The 19,890-nt window shown below is 43.5% G+C and overlaps 2 protein-coding genes across 3 annotated transcripts in view; one reads left to right on the top strand and one right to left on the bottom strand.

Annotated features, from left to right (window-relative positions):
* On the top strand, window positions 1–12,086 carry LOC129829249 (syntaxin-4-like). The gene is made up of 11 exons (XM_055890937.1): window positions 1–232; window positions 601–705; window positions 1,076–1,175; window positions 4,075–4,149; window positions 4,277–4,347; window positions 4,456–4,564; window positions 4,735–4,808; window positions 10,086–10,223; window positions 10,507–10,617; window positions 10,712–10,798; window positions 10,922–12,086. The coding sequence occupies exons 1-10, from the start codon at window positions 203–205 to the stop codon at window positions 10,787–10,789; spliced, it is 891 nt and encodes a 296-aa protein (XP_055746912.1). The 5' UTR covers window positions 1–202; the 3' UTR covers window positions 10,790–10,798; window positions 10,922–12,086.
* A 1,064-nt stretch (window positions 12,087–13,150) lies between these two features.
* Window positions 13,151–19,890, bottom strand: part of LOC129829248 (helicase SRCAP-like) — a 30,541-nt gene continuing 23,801 nt past the window's right edge. For both annotated transcript variants that reach the window (XM_055890935.1, XM_055890936.1), the window contains exons 30-32: window positions 19,517–19,699; window positions 19,335–19,418; window positions 13,151–19,201 (exon numbers count right to left, since the gene is read on the bottom strand). In XM_055890935.1, the coding sequence (XP_055746910.1) occupies window positions 14,654–19,201; window positions 19,335–19,418; window positions 19,517–19,699 (4,815 nt within the window). In that variant the 3' untranslated portion in view covers window positions 13,151–14,653. The remainder of the gene's footprint in view (window positions 19,202–19,334; window positions 19,419–19,516; window positions 19,700–19,890) is intronic.

Here is a 19,890-nt window from a genome sequence, read left to right as displayed (position 1 = left end):
TCTTATGTGGACTGTTTTTCTCTGAAATACTAGCTGAAGAGAAAGTAGCAGGAAATATGTTTTATATCTGTGGTAGCAGTTTACTTGTTGAATGACAAACTTTTTTGTGTTTTATTGCTCATTTGATTAAACAAATATTTACCTTGATATAGGATATCGTAATAATATCTTCGTTAATACATTGCATTTGGACTGAGAGGAAATGCGGGACCGAACTAAGGAACTTGGAAATGTGAGTGTAAAAAGAAAAACAGACTAGCTAATTTATACTAACCAATATCAATGAATATAGACGTGTATGCATGGTCAAATGCAGAATTTGTAGCTATTTAATAGGGTATCCAATGTATTCTTTATATTTTAGCTATTAGTGCTAGCTACATTGATTTAAATTGGCGAACCTGGCTAGTTTTTTGTAAACCTCGGATATCTAGCTAAGTTAGCATAGTTAAGATAGTCTAGAACCAAGGATGGGCCAGTGGCAGAAAGTGTATTGAAAGTTCAATGCCGCACTCAATATGGGTTGCATGTTGGATTTACCTGTTAATGACGTGATGATTGTGTCCATTACTTCCCTATTCTCTCTTCCTCACACACTAGACCGCAGAGGCGTCAGACGAGGAGGAAGAGGGCAGGGCCCTTATGGTCAAACCCGGGATTTCTACAGTGAAGGAAGAGAAGGAGAACGATGCTTTTTTCAAGAAGGTGAAATCATGCAAATGAATTCAAGAGTTGAGACATCTGTTTGCATTTTTATGGTGACTTGATGTCAGTTTCAATGTTATGCTACTCTGCAGTACTTTTATCTTGGCTTGTGGATGCCAAACACAGGAACAGTTTGTTGTGCCAACATAAACTATCATTCTAATGTGATATGGCCAAAATAATGTCATGTCAAAATCAATAGCTTTTCTGTATGCCCAGTGTACATGTTATGCGAATACAGTCAGCTCGTCAGTGACACACAGGGTGATGCGGAATTTGTCTCCTGGTCTTTTCTTTAGTGCCACTAAAAAAACTAGTTTACAGTTTAGCTTCTATTACATTTACCAGCCTGTTTATCCCTTCTCATCAGGTCCAAGAGATTCGAGGGGTAATGGAGATGCTTAAAAAGGTGGTCTCTGACCTTGAGAACAAACAGAAGACAGTGTTGGGTGTGGCACTGCCAGAGGACGGTCAGTAGAGCAACACTAACACACTAACATTAGTGATAATATGCTGTATGTAAATGTATGGCATGGTGGTAATGTATGTAGGAGTTATTATATGATATGCATAGAATATTGCATTTCCACAGTTACAGAATGACACTGAGACTCAGATTTTTTTACTTTAAATGTATACCAAACAAAAAACATTGTTTGCAAAGTTAAACAAACCATACAACTCAATGCACAAGGACTACTTTGAACAATTTCCCCTGGGAATTTAACAAAAACATATTTACTTGTTTGGTAACAGGTAGATCTGTGATGGAAACAGGAAGTTTTGGTGCAGTTTTATAAATGGCAACAGGTTATTTGTCCGTTCGACAAATGGATCTTTTTGTGTTGGTAAAATGAATTATGCGAGAAATGGCAGAAACTCCTTATGTGCAAAAATGGATAGTAAGTAAAATTGGAGTCACGTGATATGGTGCATGGTTCACCCACTATGACTTGGGAAAGCATGCAATTTATTAGGCTACAGGTGAAATAAATGATGATGAAATTCACAGAGTGGTGAAAGTGCACTGTGATTAGCTTGATGCTCTTTTCCAATAAATATTGAAGGTCTTATTCTGGTGACATGGTGATTTGATGCTTGACTGCCGTTTCAACAAAAATAATCTCATGTAGACTAACCTACCCGCACTGTATCTGCGAGCTGGCTAGAGCGCACGCGGCAAGACCGGAGTAGGCATATTTGCTTTTTGTGACACAACTATCGGTAGAATTTAAAATGTGATGGAAACACATTGAACTTTAGATTTTTATTCGGTACATGAAAACTTAAGTGAAAATGTACATTTTGTGTGTGCTATGTCATCGCATACAGATTTTTATCTGCAACAAGTCAGTTTGGTGGAAACGCACCATTGGTGGGGAAATGCGCATATTTTATTTATGCTGATTTTAGAATATTCGCATGACAATCTGTCGCCAATTGGATAGAAACCTAGCTACTTTTAGAAAAAAGTTTGGTCCAAATCAGATGTTAGGTACTACTATATTTATTTAATATTATATGAATCCTATAAATTAAAATAGCCAATTTGGGTGCAATCAATTAGCTTAATTTAGCTTAAGTTCAAATTATATTTCAATAAAATATTGTTGCAGGAATGCTAATCTTGTCTGTTTTCTAACTACAGAAATGATATCAGAACAATCTGAGATGGTGGGTGTCATGGCTTGCTGAAATGACATGGAACAACCCTACCGAATGGCGCAGCGATCTAAGGCACTGCATCTCAGCGCTAGAAACGTCACTACAGACCCTGGTTCGATCCCGGGCTGTATCACAACCGGACGTAATTGGGAGTCCCATAGGGTGGCGCACAATTGGCCCAGCGTCGTCCAGGTTAGGGGATGGTTTGGCCGGGGTAGGCCGTCATTGTAAAATAAGAATTTGTTCGTAACTGACTTGCCTAGTTAAATAACATTAAATACTATGAATTCTCATTGTAGCTAATTCAGTTGCAGTCATTGTTACAGATTTTTTTGGTCGATTTGGTAACAGAATGACACGTTTTTAATAACTTAATAAATCATAAACCAAATTCTTATCAGTTAAAACATTTTATGCAACGGGTGGTTTGAAATTCCCATTGTTAGTCTATCCTGCCCATGATATACTAAACAATATACACATGGCCACATTCATAAAAAATGCCATCATTTGTCATTACCTAGCAACACACTACTATTACTTTTACAGATCCACTGTCTCATTTGCTAAGTCATGCAATTTAGAAACTTGATCTCCACTGTAAAAAGCATCAAGACATTATCTCTGACATTTGCCAGTCTATATCATGATTCAGCATCATTTGTATGGATACACAAATAAATGTAAATAAATGAACAAGTAAAACGAAACGCAACTAGTTTGCGGTCTTTCCAGCCGACATGCTGACCAGACCGGACACGAGCGTTGCAAAAATAAATTTAGAAATCTATATTATTCAATTATTGCACCCACACTGCTCCAACGAGCGTTTTACTTCTGTGAACTTTAATTAGAAAATATATCAAAGATCGATGGGTTTTTTGGTAACAGAAAGACAAGACACTAGGCAATATTTCTTAAACCTACAGAAGGCAGATCAGTTTGCAAAACTAAATAGAAATGTTGATATTAGTTGGTAGGGGACTTATTGGAAGATGACACTGCAAGGAAGAATTTCTAAAAAGTACAAAATAAGTTGATTGAATACATTGACCTAATCAATAAATAGTTCATAGTTTTGTATTTGCAGTAAATTAATGTTTAAATATGGCAATTTTGGCTAACTACAAGAGTACTCACATCAGGATCTCAGGAGAAGGTGATAGCCAATGAGATGGCTAAAATGAGGAGGAGAATGGCACAGCATAACACAATCCATATCTTCTTCTGTAGAGGAAGAGAGCGATAGAAAAGGTAGTATCAATAACAACATTATTGTGCTTCTAATAACTTCTAAGACTTTTTCTGCTAGACGTAAGACCCCTTTTCCATCTGTTTGACCAGAAATCAAAGCCTTTGCTTATTCAGCATTTTTAGGATGGGAAAATGGTTGAAATATGTAGAAATGCATTAACACAGAAATTTCTCAGAAATATAGAATCTTACCTTTCATTTTACACCAAATTTGATCTGCCACTATGAGCTTCAAATGCAATTGAACACTGAACCTCCATGTCTTGTCAGAAGGGACACATTGTACTAAAAAGTGTCTCTGTTTGAAGGGCATTTTTCCTTTTTGGTGATCAAGCAGTTGTTGCTAAGCGTACTATTAGGTACCATTATTCCCTACAGGCTGAGGGATTAGTTACTCTGCCTGTTGACAGTAAATAAAATGTGAGGTCGTAACGTTTCTTTGTCGTTCAGGAATGAAAAGGGAACTCCAAACCCTTCGGGAAGAAATCAAAACAATGGCAATGCAGATCCAGAAGAAACTGAACAGTGAGTATTCTAAACGGAAATTATATGGTGAGCTATTGACTAATGATCACAGGTGATTCGGTGTCCCCAGTGGATATACCTGAATACAAAAATATCCAACCGATTGTTATTTATTTATTTTTTACAGCCATTGAACCCAAAAAAGGAGATGATGATGGGAAATACGTTCCCATAAACCTGAGGATGCAGAGAGCACAAGTGAGGCTTCTATATAATGAATAAAATCTTGATTGTAATCCCATATACAGTAGGCTGACATTAATTTAACACTTCTTCCATCTCTCTGCCTCCTCTCTCTTTCTCTAGCATGGTGTCTTGTCTCGAGAGTTTGTGGAGTTGATGGGCCACTGTAACATCATCCAGGCTTCCTACAGAGATCGCAACGTGGAGAGGATACAGAGGCAGCTCAGAATCAGTAAGTCTGAATGTCATCTGTTACTGTTATCATACTGCTGATCAGAAAGGGATTTCAACACCATGGATTTTTATTTTCTGAATTCAAGACTACAATGTTCATCTACAATGGTGATTTCATGTGAAAAGGAAATATACCCAAAAGCAGCAACTGTTGTTATATCCCTCCAGCGGGCACCAATGTTACAGATGAGGAGTTGGACAGTATGCTTGAAAGTGGACAGACTGATGTTTTTACACAGAATGTGAGTATGACTGACTGACTTAAACTAACCACAATTCATGATTCATGATAAAACCACCTGCTGGCAATCCCACAACATTATTCTCTTTTTTTTGTTGGGTGATTTTCTGTTAACTATGACTTTTCAGGCTCTGTGTTTTCCTGATCTAGCAGAATGACAAAAAAACATAAAAATTGCATTGTCTAGTTAAGCTTTTTCGTGTTAGGTTTGGGACAAAGACAAATGCATATGCAGTGCCTTCAGAAAGTATTCAACCCCCTTTGTGTTTTTCCACATGTTACAGCTTGAATTTAAAATGGATTAAATTGAGATTTTGTATCACTGATATACACACAATTCCCCATAATGCCAGTGGAATTTTATTATTAGAAAAGTTTACAAATGAATCATTTTTTAAAACTGAAATGTTTTAAGTCAATAAGTATTCAGCCCCTTTGTTATGACAAGCTTAAATAATTTCAAGTGAAAATGTGCTTAACAAGTCACATAATAAGTTGCATGGACTTTTGAATGCTTGCCCATCTCTGTACCCTACACTTACAATTATCTGTAAGTTCACTCAGACACTGAATAATAACCCTTTGAGAATACCCTTTGAGTATTAATTACGCTTTGGATAGTGATGAGAAGTTTGGCTGTTTTTACTGACTCGGATATTTTCAACTTGTTCAGTCAAAAGAACAAATCTTTAGACTGGTTATGGTCATTTGAGTCAGTATTGCCCAGAGCATGCAGAACCCCCTACTGGCAAACAATGGAACTGAAAACGTGAGTCTACAACCCTCTCGTTCACCATGGGGAGCTTATTGGAGCTGTCATTTGTGACAGACTTGTAAACGTGTGCTTTAAACAATGTAGCCTACATTTGTTTGATTGCTAGGCATACAAATAAGATGCATTGATACGTTTGTAACGAGGTCTAGTTGTGGCTGTAACCGGACGAGATTGTGAACGACTCTTGGCAGAATGCATTGCTTGACCTCCGTCCGTGAAGGTGATGAGCACAATGTCGTTCGCAAACTGCAGCCCTCCCCAAACTATTTATTCTAGAGGTTGAGTTTGTTGAGCAAAGGCTATGTATGTTTTGGTTCTACAAAGCTGTGTCCGTCGTAATATTCAATAATCAAATAATTGCGATCATTCTTGCACCATGTGATCAGTTATCAGTTTTAAACATGTATTTTTCTTCTCTATGCTCATGATCTATTCTGCCCTACCAAGTGTTAGGTCCTGACAAACTAACGGACAACTAGTCAAAGCCCAAACCAAGTTTATTCATCCACCGAGTCAGACAGCTGAAAAGACAAAGACATGTTTACACAAGCACATACAGTACCAGTCAAACGTTTGGACACACCTACTCATTCAAGGATTTTTATTTTTACTATTTTCTACGTTGTATAATTATAGGGAAGACATCAAAACTATAAAATAACACATGGAATCAGGTAGTATCCAAAAAAGTGTTAAATGAATCAAAATATATTTTATATTCTTCAAAGTATCCACCCTTTGCCTTGACAGCTTTGCACACACTTTTCGGCTGCTTTTCCTTCACTCTGCAGTCCAACTCATCCCAAACCATCTCAATTGGGTTACGGTCGGATGATTGTGGAGGCCATGTAATCTGATGCAGCACTCTATCACTCTTTGGTCAAATAGCCCTTACACAGCCTGGAGGTGTGTTTTGGGTCATTGCCCTGTTGAAAAACAAATGATAGTCCCATGTGCAAACTGGAGGGGATGGTGTATTGCTGCAGAATGCTGTGATAGCCATGCTGGTTAAGTGTGCCTTGAATTCTAAATAAATCACAGATAGTGTCACCAGCAAAGCACCATCACACCTCCTCCTTCATGGTGAGAACCACACATGCAGAGATCATCTGTTCACCTACTCTGCGTCTCAAAAAGACACGGCAGTTGGAACCAAAAATCTCAGAAGGACAGATTTCCACTGGTCTGATGTCCATTGCTCGTGTTTCTTGGCCCAAGCAAGTCTCTTCTTCTAATTGGTGTCCTTTTTGTAGTGGTTTCTTTGCAGCAATTTGACCATGAAAGCCTGATTTCACACAGTGTCCTCTGAAAAGTTGACATGTGTCTGATACTTGAACTCTGTGAAGCATTTATTTGGGCTGCAATTTCTGAGGCTGGTAACTCTGATGAACTTACCCTCTGCAGCAGATGTAACTCTGGGTCTTCCTTTCCTGTGGCGGTCCTCATGAGAACCAGTTTCATCATAGCGCTTGATGGTTTTTGCGACTGCACTTGAAGAAACTTTCAAAGTTCTTGACATTTTCCAGATTGATTGACCTTCAGGTCTTAAAGTACTGATGGACTGTAATTTCTCTTTGCATATTTGAGCTGTTCTTGCCATAATATGGACTGGGTCTTTTACCAAATAGGGCTATCTTCTGTATACCACCCCTACCTTATCACAACACAACTGATGAGCTCAAAGGCATTAAGAAGGAAAGAAATTCCACAAATGAACTTTTTAACAAGACACAGCTGTTAATTGAAATGCATTCCAGGTGACTACCTCATGAAGCTGGTTGAGAGGATGACAGCTTTGCACACTCTTGGCATTAAGGCAAAGGGTGGCTAAGAATCTCAAATATAAAATATATTTTAATTTAACACTTTTTTGGTTACTACATGATTCCATATGTGTTATTTAATAGTTTTGATGTCTTCACTATTATTCTACAATGTAGAAAATAGTAAAAAATAAAGAAAAACCCTTGAATGAGTAGCTGTGTCCAAACTTTTGACTGGTACTGTATATTTATACCCTCCTTCTAGGCTAAGTCTCTTCCTTGCACATTTAGACAGCCAATACATTTTTGTTGCTCGGCAGGAACTCGTGACGACTGTTTGTTCTCACTTCATCTGACCTGACCTCGTCCAGAATTCCTCCCTAACTCACGGCTGTCCTACTTTATCTGTGACTGAAACCAAACCGTTGCCCTTCTCTCTATAGGATACATGAGATTTAACAATAACATGTTCTGACAGAATGTAATCTTTCTGCACTACCCTTTCTCAACTCAGTAGATTTCCATACACTCAGTTATAATATGGTAACATGAATAAGGATATTTCAAGTTAGAAGTTAGAATCCAACACAAGTAAAAGAGCAGTAATGGCTCATAGAGTGGAACTCAGAAAAATGGCTTTATAGTTTAATTGTCCAGCCAAATGAGTTGTAGTCAGATCACTAGAGATGTGGTTATCTGCTGTCTTAACATGAGGACATTTTTATTCATATTGACCTTGACCTCTGACCCTAGATGGAAGTTACTGCCTTCTTGCTTGGTATACCCACTGGAATACACTGGTTTCCATAGTTTATTTTAATTTTATTGCACGCGACTGTCTGTTTCATATAGTTTGATACTTGTATCAGTAAAAAAACAATCAATAATACCAAGGTAAACCATAAAAGCTGCAGCCCAAAGCTCAGTGAACTTTTTCCAGTTACTGCTTTTTGTCCCTGGTTTCACTGCTACTTTTTCCAGTTACTGCTTTTTGTCCCTGGTTTCACTGCCACTTTTTCCAGTTACTGCAGAAATGAGCCCCATTTTCTTACCACAGTGGAGGCAGGATATTTGTCCACCTGATAAAGCATGTATTTAATGTATCAAAAATGTCTAATTTTTGACCAAATGTGTAGTTACTGCTCTTTTGCTTGGTAGGGAAGTATTTCCCTGCGTGCTTATGACAGACAGTTGGTGGTCGGCGCATGTCTCTGGAGCTGCTGAGCTGGAGGAGCGTGTATTAATCCTGCTGTTGGACTCGTTGCGGCCAGCAATAGTAAGTTAGGTCAAACATCCAACTAAAATGAACAAATCACTCAGAAAAACGAATCATGACTCAAGTCAGTGAAGAGTCGTTCAAAAAGAACGAATCGTTAGCGAACTGCACATCACTAATAGTGTATCAATACACCCAGACTCTACAAATATACAGGCATACTTCCTAACTTAGTTGCTAGAGAGGAAGGAAACTGCTTAGGGATTTCACCATGAGGCCAACAGTTTTTATTTTTTATTTTTTTTAGGAGTAAACAGGATGGATCAACAACATTGTAGTTACTCTACAATATTAACCTAAATGACAATGAAAAGAAGGAATCCTGTACAGAATACAAATATTCAAAAACATTCATTCTGTTTGCAATAAAGAACTTAAGTAATATTGCAAAAAATGTGGCAAAGAAACAAAACAAAGCTTTTGTCTTTTATACATTTGCTAGGGGCAAATCCAACACAACACGGTCTACCACTCTTCATATTTTCATGCATGGTAATGGCTGCATGATGTTAGAGGTGTAATTGTCATCGATAAGGACTGTAGTTTTTCAGGATAAAAATAAAATGAATAGAGCTAAGCACAGGCAAAATCCTAGTGGACAACCTGATTGTCTACTTTCCAACAGAGACTGGGAGACAAATTCACCTTTCAGCAGAACAATAACTTAAAACAGACGGACAACTATACATACACTGGACTCGAGTTGCTTACCAAGACTGCATTGAATGTTTCTGAGTGGCTTAGTTAAAGTTTTGACTTCAATTGGCTTGAAAATATATGGCAAGACTTGAAAATGGCTGTCTAGCAATGATCAACAACCAACTTGACAGAGCGTAAAAAAAGATTTTTTTAAAAGGCTAATATTGTACGGTCCAGGTGTGCAAAGCTTTGAGACTAACCCAAAAAGACTCACAGCTGTAAATGCTGCCAAAGGTGATTCTAACATGTACTGACTCAGGGGTTGAATACTCATCTACTCAAGATATATTATTGTTTTCTTCCACTGAAGAGTTTTGTGTAAATCTTTGACAAAAAAAATGACCGATCAATCCGACTTCGTAACAACACAATGTGGAAAAAGTCAAGGGGGTTGAATACTTTCTGAAGGCACTACATGCTCCTGGAGTAAAATTATGACATTTGTTTTAAGACACTCTTGTTTGCTTGCATTGGACTACAGGTTTGGATTTGGTAAGCCCTCATTGCAATGCCTGTGTTTGGGGACATTCTTAGAAATCTGTATAGTCACCATAGTTGTGAAAGAGAACCCCATAGATTGAACCCTTTGGCCACCCCTGCTTTAGTGTGACTACAGCTGTTTCAGTTCAAGCGTAGGTGATGTTCTCTTGACTAGATGTGTTACGTTTTATGAGCAGTTAACTAGACACTTGTCATATCATTTCTCGGACATTTTGTCAGGCTCTAAAGAACCTGATTGTAACATTTACTCTCTCCCTCCTGTAGATCCTGATCGACGCTAAAGCCACTAAGCAGGCGCTGAATGAGATTGAGTCCCGGCATGACGAGATCCTTAAACTGGAAAGGAGCATTAGGGACCTGCATGACATGTTCCAGTACCTGGCCATGGAGGTGGAGGCTCAGGTAAGACTGTCACACCCCAGGAGGACAAACTGGAGCCCTATTACCTTTTCTTACCCAAGTGTGCACTTGTTAACTCCCTGTCAAAGGTTTAAAAGCTTTGGATTGGTGCAAGCATGGGCAGAATCCATTTTTCAAATTCTATTTCCCACACCAGCACAAGTGCACACACTTTGGGGAGAAAGGTGAAATGGGCTTTGGAGACTTGTTCCTGAGAAAGTTGGTTGGCAAAATACCTTTTAGTGAAGTGTTTGCTGAATTGACAAACTGTTGTTCTATTATGCAGGGGGAGATGGTCAACCGCATTGAAGCCAACATCATCAATTCAACTAACTATGTGGAAAAGGCAGTGGCAGACACTGCGAAAGCTGTCACCTACCAAAACAGAGCACGCAATGTAGGAGTTCATTTTAAGGTTGTTGTGCCAATTATTGGACAGGTTAGCTAATGAACATTGATACTACCTTTTCTATCGCTCTCTTCCTCTACAGAAGAAGATATGGATTGCGTTATGCTGTGCCATTCTCCTCCTCATTTTAGCCATCGCATTGGCTATCAGCTTCTCCTGAGATCCTGATGTGAGTACTCTTGTAGTTAGCCAAAATGGCCATATTTAAACATTAATTTACTGCAAATACAAAACTATGAACTATTTATTGATTAGGTCAATGTATTCAATCAACTTATTTTGTACTTTTTAGAAATTCTTCCTTGCAGTGTCATCTTCCTCTAACCCACTTCTGCCCTGGGACCTTGAAAAGAAGAGAAGTCCTGTCTTATTGATATCACTGACCTCTTAACTATCGATACCCTGGCACAGACCGGGAGGCACACATACACCAACAGCCATTGTCTCTCATGCTCATACGTTAACTGCCCCACTTTCAGCAAAAAGCAATGCTGAAGTTGTTTTTGGCTCTCTCTGTGGTGCCCTTTTCTTCAATGGCACCCTAAATGAAAATGTGTGGACAACTTGTTACTTACTCAACTTGTTGGACCCCTACGTGTCCCCAAGGAAGAATGCAGTATTTGAACTGACAATGTGCTGATCAGATTTGCTCAGGAAAACTAAAGTGCTAAAGTGATTCTTATTGTATTAGTCTTGTATTAGTACAAAGCGAAAGAAAACATTTTAAGCACTTAGGGCTTCTTGTTTTTAAATGCAGATCTAGAATAATATAATTGTATATCGCCAATTTATTATTTGGTGAGTAATTAAGACGTGCAGTTATCAAATTTGAAAGGTGTCTGAAATGGGTTCCATGTGACCCTTGTATATAGAGATCTTTTATAAAGAATTGGTACTTGAGATTTCGCTCCCATTAGGAGAATGTTGTCTAAGCACTGCCTCCATGTTGTCCTATTCACTTCAGTATTTATTTATACTTTTAATATTATGGAAGCTGCTATGTTTAGTCTTGCCACAGTAATAGGAACCCTTATAGTTATGGTGCCTTTTTCCCTAATTAACATTTTCTTGTGTTTGCGGACATCTAAGGGCTCTGTCTGAGATCATGGAGTAGCTCACTACCTTATTTTAAAGAAGGGATGGAATCTGTGTTCTAATTATTCAATGCTCTTCTGCTTCAAGAACTCATTAACCATTTTATATCAAGTTTTTTTCAAACTGTAAAGAGATCAGCCATGGTACTTTACCCTAGCCTTAATTCTCTGTGCTGACTAGCTCCTCCCTATGAAGTGACTAGAGGAGCTAAATACTTGTACAGTATTTGGCGAAGGGAGAAATGGGATGCGAGTGAGCAGTGAAGTACATTATGTGGCTGTTGAATTTTGTATCAAATGTTCAGCAATTTAAACAAATTAAATGGGTTTAACTGTTGCCCAGATTAAAGTTTGCAGAGTATGGTTTGTCTCTGTGCCTTTTTTTTCTGCTACTGCTGCATATTCCCTGAGGGAAACAGTCCTCAGAAATATCGCAGGAGGGACATCTTGCGCATTTAAAATGTAACACTTTCTAGTACTGTATATGTTCTCAATAGCCATCAGATTGATGTACTGAAGACATGGTGGCTACATAAGCAAATCCCTGACAGGCAAAGATTTGTTACACTGAACAAAAATATAAACTGAACATAGTGTTGGTCCCATTACTGAAATAAAAAAATCCCAGAAATTTTCCATAACCACAAAAGCTTCTTAAATTGTGCACAATTTGTTTATACATCCCTCCTTTGCCAAAATAATTCATCCACCTAACAGGTGTGCATTTCAAGAAGCTAATTAAACAGCATGTTCAATTTAAGGTGCACCTTGTGCCAGGGCCAATTAAAGGCCACTCTAAAATGTACAGTTTTGTCACAACACGATGTCTCAAGTTGAGGGAGCATGCAATTGGCATGCTGACAGCAGGAATGTCCACCAGATAATTCAAAGTTAATTTCCCTACGCTAAACTGCTTCCGTTGTTTTAGATAATTCGGCAGTACGTCCAACTGGCCTCACATCCGGCTTCTTCACCTGCAGGATCGTGTGTGGGTACTTCTGTCTGTAATAAAGCCCTTGTGGGGAAAAAACTCATTCTGATTGGCTGGGCCTGGCTCCCCAGTGGGTGGGCCTGGCTGCCAAGTGAGCACGCCTTTGCCCGCCCAGGCCCACCCATAGCTGCAACCCTGCACAGTCATGTGAAATAAATTCATAGATTTCAATTGACTGATTTCCTTATGAACTGTAACTCAGAAAAATCTTCGCAGGTTGCAATTACATTTTTGTTCAATACACATTTGCCCCATATGCCTACATTCCAACCAGCAATATTAATCTTACAACAAATCCTGCATGACACCTAATGAGATGTGTATAATACAAGCACCGTGCACAAACACATTTCCACTTTAGTCATTTAGCAGATGCTGTTTTCCATAAATTAGTCAGTTGATTCAACTAAGGTAGGTAAGACATCCAAACACCCAATACATTTTTGGTCTTTTTATTCAACTCATTGTCTTTTAATCTTTCAAGTAAAACGATGTAGAATTACAAGGGAACAGAGGAATGTAACAAATGAAAGACATCAAGATAACAAAATAAGACCATTACCATATTCCACCCATTCACTCAAAACAGCACCCTGCCCAAAAATAGCTTTTCCAAATGCAAGTCCTCAAAGTAAATTGACAATATATAGAGCCACCTGGAACTGTACCAGTGTTTTATTCACATGTTTTGTCCAAGTACTTACATGAAAGAGGAGCAATGACAATAGTAAAAAATAATTATATAGAATTTGATAGCACTGATGCATAGGGTGATTTACAGGTGTTTTTTTGTTTTTTTTTGTACTAATGACAACACCCCAACGTCAGGTACTTGACAAGGCAAACTGGAATTCTCCGTCCACCTGCTCGGCCTAATAGGCACTCATTTTATTCACAAGGATTCAATACCCTTTTAGATCAACTTCATGACGTTGACCATAATGTCTGACTGACTTTGGAAAGGTGAGGAGAATTAAATCAAAGTTCTGCTCCTGTTTCTGCATTGACAGTAAGCAAAATAAGTACCATCTTCAAGAAAGACAGACATATTTAGAGCTTGAGAGATGCATCGTGTGAGGTAACAGGAACATAGTAGTATTTTGATTGAAATTTATGTTTAAAAAAAAATACTACACAATGATGCACTCAAATTATGCTGAGGACAACATGTCTGATGTGCAAATAAAAAAATGCAGACTGGATTTAAAAAGATGGGCAGAAAATCACAAGATAGGGAGGCCCAAGCAAAGACCAACTCCAGCATAGTGCAGCAAAGATCACATTTACAGATCTGCTCTCTTCCCATTTCCCTGGAAGAAACCATAAAATACCCATCACTTATCAACTGACTGGAAACAGAACAGTTGACAATATGTCCAGAACCCAACTGTCTAAAACCTTCATCTTACGATACAACTGTCACTCACAAGCTTATTTTGAATCAATAACCCTGGCAGCGAATAAACTCTGTATATAGGGCACAATTTAAACCTCTCTCGGACACATACATCTCTTAGTATTCCAGTCTTTTTAAATGTTTTACAGTACATAGTGTGAACTAACAATTTACTCACTCGCAACAAAGTCCCCGCAGTCAAGCCACTGTCTGTATGAAGTGACACCTTCAGGACTACCAACACCTCACCTCTGGAATGGCACTACCATGGTGCCACCTTTCTCTTTGCAGACAGTCTGGCATCCCTGAACCTTTCCCCCAGTTGATGATGGCTGAACTGGAGAGGAGACCAGCTTTAATGTGGGTTGGGGGGGGAGAGGGGCCCAAGAGGGAGAGAGGTCACTGACCTGCACAACACTCATTGTTCTGCTCTGGTCTGTCAGTGTAGACAAAGCAGCAACTTTAGAGGTCATTTCCCCTGTTACAACCTACCCCTCTATTTTTCCAGTCAGAATCCCTCACTCCTCATCTCTAGTCCTCCCATCATGTCTTGCTGTGTTGGGCAGAGGAGGAGCGGGTGTTAGCGGCTGGTGTGCGGGCCTGAGCCGCTGCCATAGCCGCCACGCTGCGCAGCACCCTGTCCGGGGTGCCCTCTCCCGAGCCGGCGTTCCCTTCCTGGGAAAGCCTCTCCCGCTTCTGGGCGTGCCTCTCCTTTCTTTCCTTCCGAGTCTCCCTCCCCCGGCCCTCTCCTTCCTTCCTGTGGCTGCGCCTCCTGCCCCTCTCGGTGCTGCGTTCACGTTCACTGCCGGAGGAGGGTGCTCGTGAGTAGTTGCGCCTGGGCCCGGTGCTCTGGGAGCTGAGGCTACTGCTGCTGCTCTGGCTCCTGCTGCTGCCGCCACCATCGCTACTCATGCTGCTGCATGCACTGTGGCCCCTGGACGAGCGCGTCTCCCGCTCACTCTCCTCCTTTCCCTCGGAGGGCTTCTTCTTTTCCTTCTCCTCCTTTTTGCTCCCCCTCTTGCTGTTCGTCTCCAAGGCCGGGACGAGTGGACCAGGGCACTGGCGGGTGGAGCGTGCGGCGGTGCGGCTTGACTGGGTTGGGGTTGTCTTGCTGCTTCCTACTTTGTTGTTGCAGTTGGTTTGCGGAGTGGCTGGTGCACTTTTAGATTTGGACTTCTGGTTCTTATCAGAGGAAGCAGGAGAAGTGGCATTCTGCCCACTGGTCTTAGCCGCAGGGTCTTTCCTGCTGCCAGGGGTGTCGATTCTGCCTCGCATGGCAAGGAGTTTGGCTGCAGCGTTCAGTGCTGAACACCTCTTCCCTAGGACCTCTGGCTGGCTAGGGCTAGAGGGCACACTGTTGGACTGGGGTTTTCTCTCTGGGGTGGGCTGAAGAACAGAGGATTTCCGGGTGACTCTCACAGAGGATGTCTGGCTGCCAGACTCATCAGTACCGGTGTTGTTGGACACAGTCCTGCCCACACGTTCAGAGCTCCTGGCGGGTCTTCCAATCCGCCCGTTGCGCTCTCCATCCCCCTCGGTCTCCTGTCGGCACTGGGCTGAGCGGGTGAGGAGGCGCTCCTTCCTGGTTTCAGAGGTGTCAGAGTCTGAAGAGGAGGACCTGGACTGCCTCCTCTGAGTAGCATTGGTGAAATCTTTCTCTGTCTTTCCCTCTCCCTTCTCTGGGTCAGAGCAAACCTCCCCTCGCATCCTCTTGGCAGGTGCCCTCTTCTCTGCACCCTTCTTGTGTTGGGCTGACCGTGTGGGAGTGGATGTGGAACACACTGAGGAGGGAGAGGAGGAGCGCACAGACTCCTGACTGCTCCCGCGACTGAGAGGCCTCTTCTTGCTGGTGGCTCTGTCGTCGCCGACGCTCTCCTCTACCTTCTGTTTATCAGTTGCTTCTGGCCGAGGAGCCACTGGGGCCTCTGGGACAGTGTCTTTGGCTTCAGGAGAATTCTCCACTTTCCTCTTTTTCGGTTGAGAGTCACTAATCTCCTCTTCTCCATCCTCTTCTACCTCCATGTCTGTTATCTTCTCTGAGTCTCTGTTTTGGGCAGTCTCCACTGGAGCAGGCTCCAAAGCCTGGTTCTCGGTGGCAGCCACAGCAGTGGAGATGCTGGATGTAACAGGAATTTGGGCTAGGGGGGGTACTTGTGTTGAACTTGGAGTGGATATCTGGGTGTGGATTTTGGTGGTGGGTACTTGGGAAGGGGTGGGGTTTGGTGTTGTGGTAGTGGCTGCAGTAACAGTGGTGACAGTTCTGGTTGTGGCTGCTGCGGGGATGGTGTTGGGAATTGGAACAGAGGTTGTGGTGTACGCGGTAGGGACCGGTGTGTGGGTTGGTTTGACGGTTGTGGTAGGATCTGGTGTAGCAGTTGATGTGATGGTTGGTGTGGAGGTGATTTTGGTAGAAGTTGTTATGGAGGTTGTGGCAGGAGCTGCTGTAACGGTGGTGACAGTTCTGGTTGGGGCTGCTGCGGGGATGGTGTTGGGAATTGGAACAGAGGCTGTGGGGATCGCGGTAGGGACCGGTGTGTGGGTTGGTTTGACATGTGTGACAGTTGTGGTAGGGTCTGGTGTAGCAGTTGACGTGATGGTTGGCGTAGGGCCTGGTGTGGGGGTTGTGGTGGTGATTTTGGTAGAAGTTGGTATGGAGGTTGTGGCAGGAGCTGCTGTGGCGGCTGTGGTTGGGGCTGGTGTAACGGTGGTGACACTTCTGGGTGGGGCTGGTGTGGAAATTGTGGTTAGATTTGCGATTGAGGTTGTGGTGGGTTTACTAAGTGTTGGTAGATTGGTTGTGACAACTGCGGTAGGGACCGGAGTAAGGGTTGGTTTGACATGTGTGAATGTTGGTGTGGGGGTGCTGGTTGGAGTAGAGGCTGATGTGGCAATTTTGGGGATTTGGGCTGGAGTAGGGATAGTGATTTGGGCGAGGGGAGGAGTGGAAATCTTGTTGGGGGTAGGGGCGAAGATTTGTGTGGTAGTTGTTGTGGAGATTGATGGAGAAGTGGAGACTGGCGGTGAAGTGGTGACTCTAGGTCTTGAAGTGAGGAATTGGGCCAGTGTTGAGGTGAGGACTGCGGTTGGAATTCGGATGGGACCAGAGGTTGACCTTGAGGCATGACCAAAGGTCATCCTCGATGTGGATATTGTGTGTGATCTTGGGGTGGAAACTGTGGGTGAGCTGGAGGCAGGAACAGAGGTTGAGTTTAAGGCGGGGACTGTGGGTGAGCTTGTGGAGGGGACTGCAACTGGAACAGAGGTGGAAATGGAAGATGAGCTTGAGGCAGGGACATCGGTTGAGTTTGAGGTGGAGACAGAGATTGGAATTGAGTTGGGAACTTGAGTTCGGCTTGGCGCAGGAATAGCAGTTGTGGTAAGGACTTGAGCTGGGCTTGACGCAAGGATAGCAGTTGGGGTTGTGGTAGGGAACTCAGTCTTAGTGTCTGCTTTTAATGTTGCGGTGGAGTCCTCAGCTTTGCTAGACGGAGAGGCTTGGCTGGTGCAGACAGCAGAGGTGGCCACAGTTTGAGGCTTAGTGGGGGCAGACGGGGCTAGTGGCTCTGTGTCCGCAGCAGCAGTGTCAGACAGGGTACCAGCTTGGCTGGTGGTGCTGGCAGTGGGGGCGTTTGAGTTCTTTCCTGCACGCACTGCATTCGTTACAGTAGTCAAGTTCTTACGGGGACGACCTCTCTTGCGTTTTGGGGAGAAGGGGGGGCTCCCCTCCTCACTTGGTAACTTAGGGTGGGGAGGGGATAGATGCTCTGGCTGGGGTTCAACCACCATGAGGGGAGTCTTGGGTGGTCGGCCCCTCTTTCGTTTCATCGGCGGGGTCGAGTTAGCAACATTAGTGCCCGAGGACGCGTTGCCTTCTTTTCCTGGCTGAGTGTCCATTTTCCTGTGGTAGTTCCCTCCTCTCCCTCGGCCCAGACCCTGCTCTCCTAACTGGGCCGCCACGCGAGACTCACTCTCAAGCCGCCGCCGCACCGGCAGATTCCTCAGCACCGGCATGTCAGGGGAGTGGTGGGGTGGGGAGTATGGAGGGTAGTTTCTGGCAGGATGGGTGTGTCTTAAAGGGTCCTCTGGGAGGTTGGTGATCTTTGAGGAGTATTTTGAGGCAGTCCCTTTCTCTTTGGGGGACTGGTTGGTTTTGTCAGGGGCCTGGGATGTAGCGTCTCTGCTTGGCACGTCTGAGACTCGGCCCGACTCTGCGTGCTCCGTCTCCTCTGATGAGCCTCCTCCCGTTCCGCTGCCTCTCCTCCTCTTCCTGGGCTCCTTGTCCTCCACCACTGTCACCAGGCGACCAGGGAGCTTCCGCAGGACCTTGGCCGACGGGGAATGTTCCGGGAGGCCTAGCAGGACCTCCCCGTCGGCTGACTGGCGCTTGCGTGGCGACCGGGAGAGAGAGCACACCAAGGGGGGAGACAGGGACTTCTGGTCCCTGCTGTCATAATCCCTGGTCTGGGCAAAGTATGACTGGTGGTCCACCGGACACATGGAATCTGAGGAGACACACACTCCCTGCTCCCTCCTGGGTGACTCGGTGTCTGACTCCCCTGGTTGTGTCAGTGGTTTCCCAGCTAGAGGACTGGTGGCAGTGGAAGGCACTGAACTGGAGTGGGACTGGGTCCGGAGAAGTGGCGCTGCCGACCCGGATATGAGACTGGAGTCTCTAGGAGAGGCCGGGGTTGTCGCTGCAGGTTTGGCAGATTCCTGGAGCCTTGATGAGGTGGTGTGGGCCCTTGGGTGCTCTGTGCGAGCCGGGGTGGTGGTGTCTTTGGTCCCCCCTCGTCCTCTCAGAGCAGAGCGGAGTCTTTCAGGCACTTCTCTTGGGGTGGTGGTTGGGGTGTCGGGCTCTGGCGAAGTGGGCGGTGGGGAGGGCGTGGTCCCTCGGAGCCTGCCGCTGGTCCTGGTGGAGGGGGCGCCTTTCTCTTTGCGTTTGCGTGGGCGGCGGCCCGACCCGGGAGTCGAGGGCTCCTCTGCTGGCTGTGATGAGAAGTCCTCGTCGTCGTTGTCTGAGGAGCCTGCTTGCAGCTTCAGGCCCTCCTCCTTTGCCTGGTCAAGCCCCTTCCTGGCAGCCTCCACCTGCTCCTGTAAACACAGAGTAGAGAGAAGGGCAGTTGCTAGTGCTTTTTATTTTAACTCAGGTATGTAATAGGGTGAACCAATTAAACATGGACACATGTCAAGCTCTTTTAAATGCACTGAGAAATAGCAATCTTACCTCGGCTTGCTTTAATTCCTCCTTGCACACATCCTCCAGTGAATCCTCTAGGAAGTTCATAGCATAGCGTTCTATAGGAGTTAGCTGAGACATGGGGGAAAAAGACAGGCGGTCAGATTTGCTCCACATCGTCAAATAACAGATAGGATAGGGCAAAAACAGGGATATTGAGCAACAATCACCTGCTCCACAAGAGCCGCTATCTCCTGCTCGGCCTTGGAGAGCTCCTCTTCTTCTGGGTCCCTCCCTTCACCAGCCTCGTCCAATGGGATGGCCTCGTTGAACTCTGCCAGTTCAGCTACCTGCTCTGCTTTGGCTTGGGAGGCGGCCACTATGTCCTCCTCATCCTCGGCACGACACAGGGCCTGTGGCAGAGAGAGAAAATTAGTTTATGGGAACAGTGACCCTACTGTCAATTTTTACCCCTAGTCCCTTACCTTGGTCCTCCGATCATACCCCTCTAATAGGGGCTAGCCCCACTTTTTCCCCCTATAGCTATTGTTGCAACCTTTGACATAAAGACACGTCGGATGGAATTTGCAACCGACAGATCGGT

The sequence above is a fragment of the Salvelinus fontinalis genome, chromosome 30 (genome assembly GCF_029448725.1).
Source record: "Salvelinus fontinalis isolate EN_2023a chromosome 30, ASM2944872v1, whole genome shotgun sequence".
In the NCBI taxonomy this organism is placed as follows: Eukaryota; Metazoa; Chordata; class Actinopteri; order Salmoniformes; family Salmonidae; genus Salvelinus; species Salvelinus fontinalis.
This window is presented reverse-complemented; position numbering and strand designations above follow the sequence as displayed.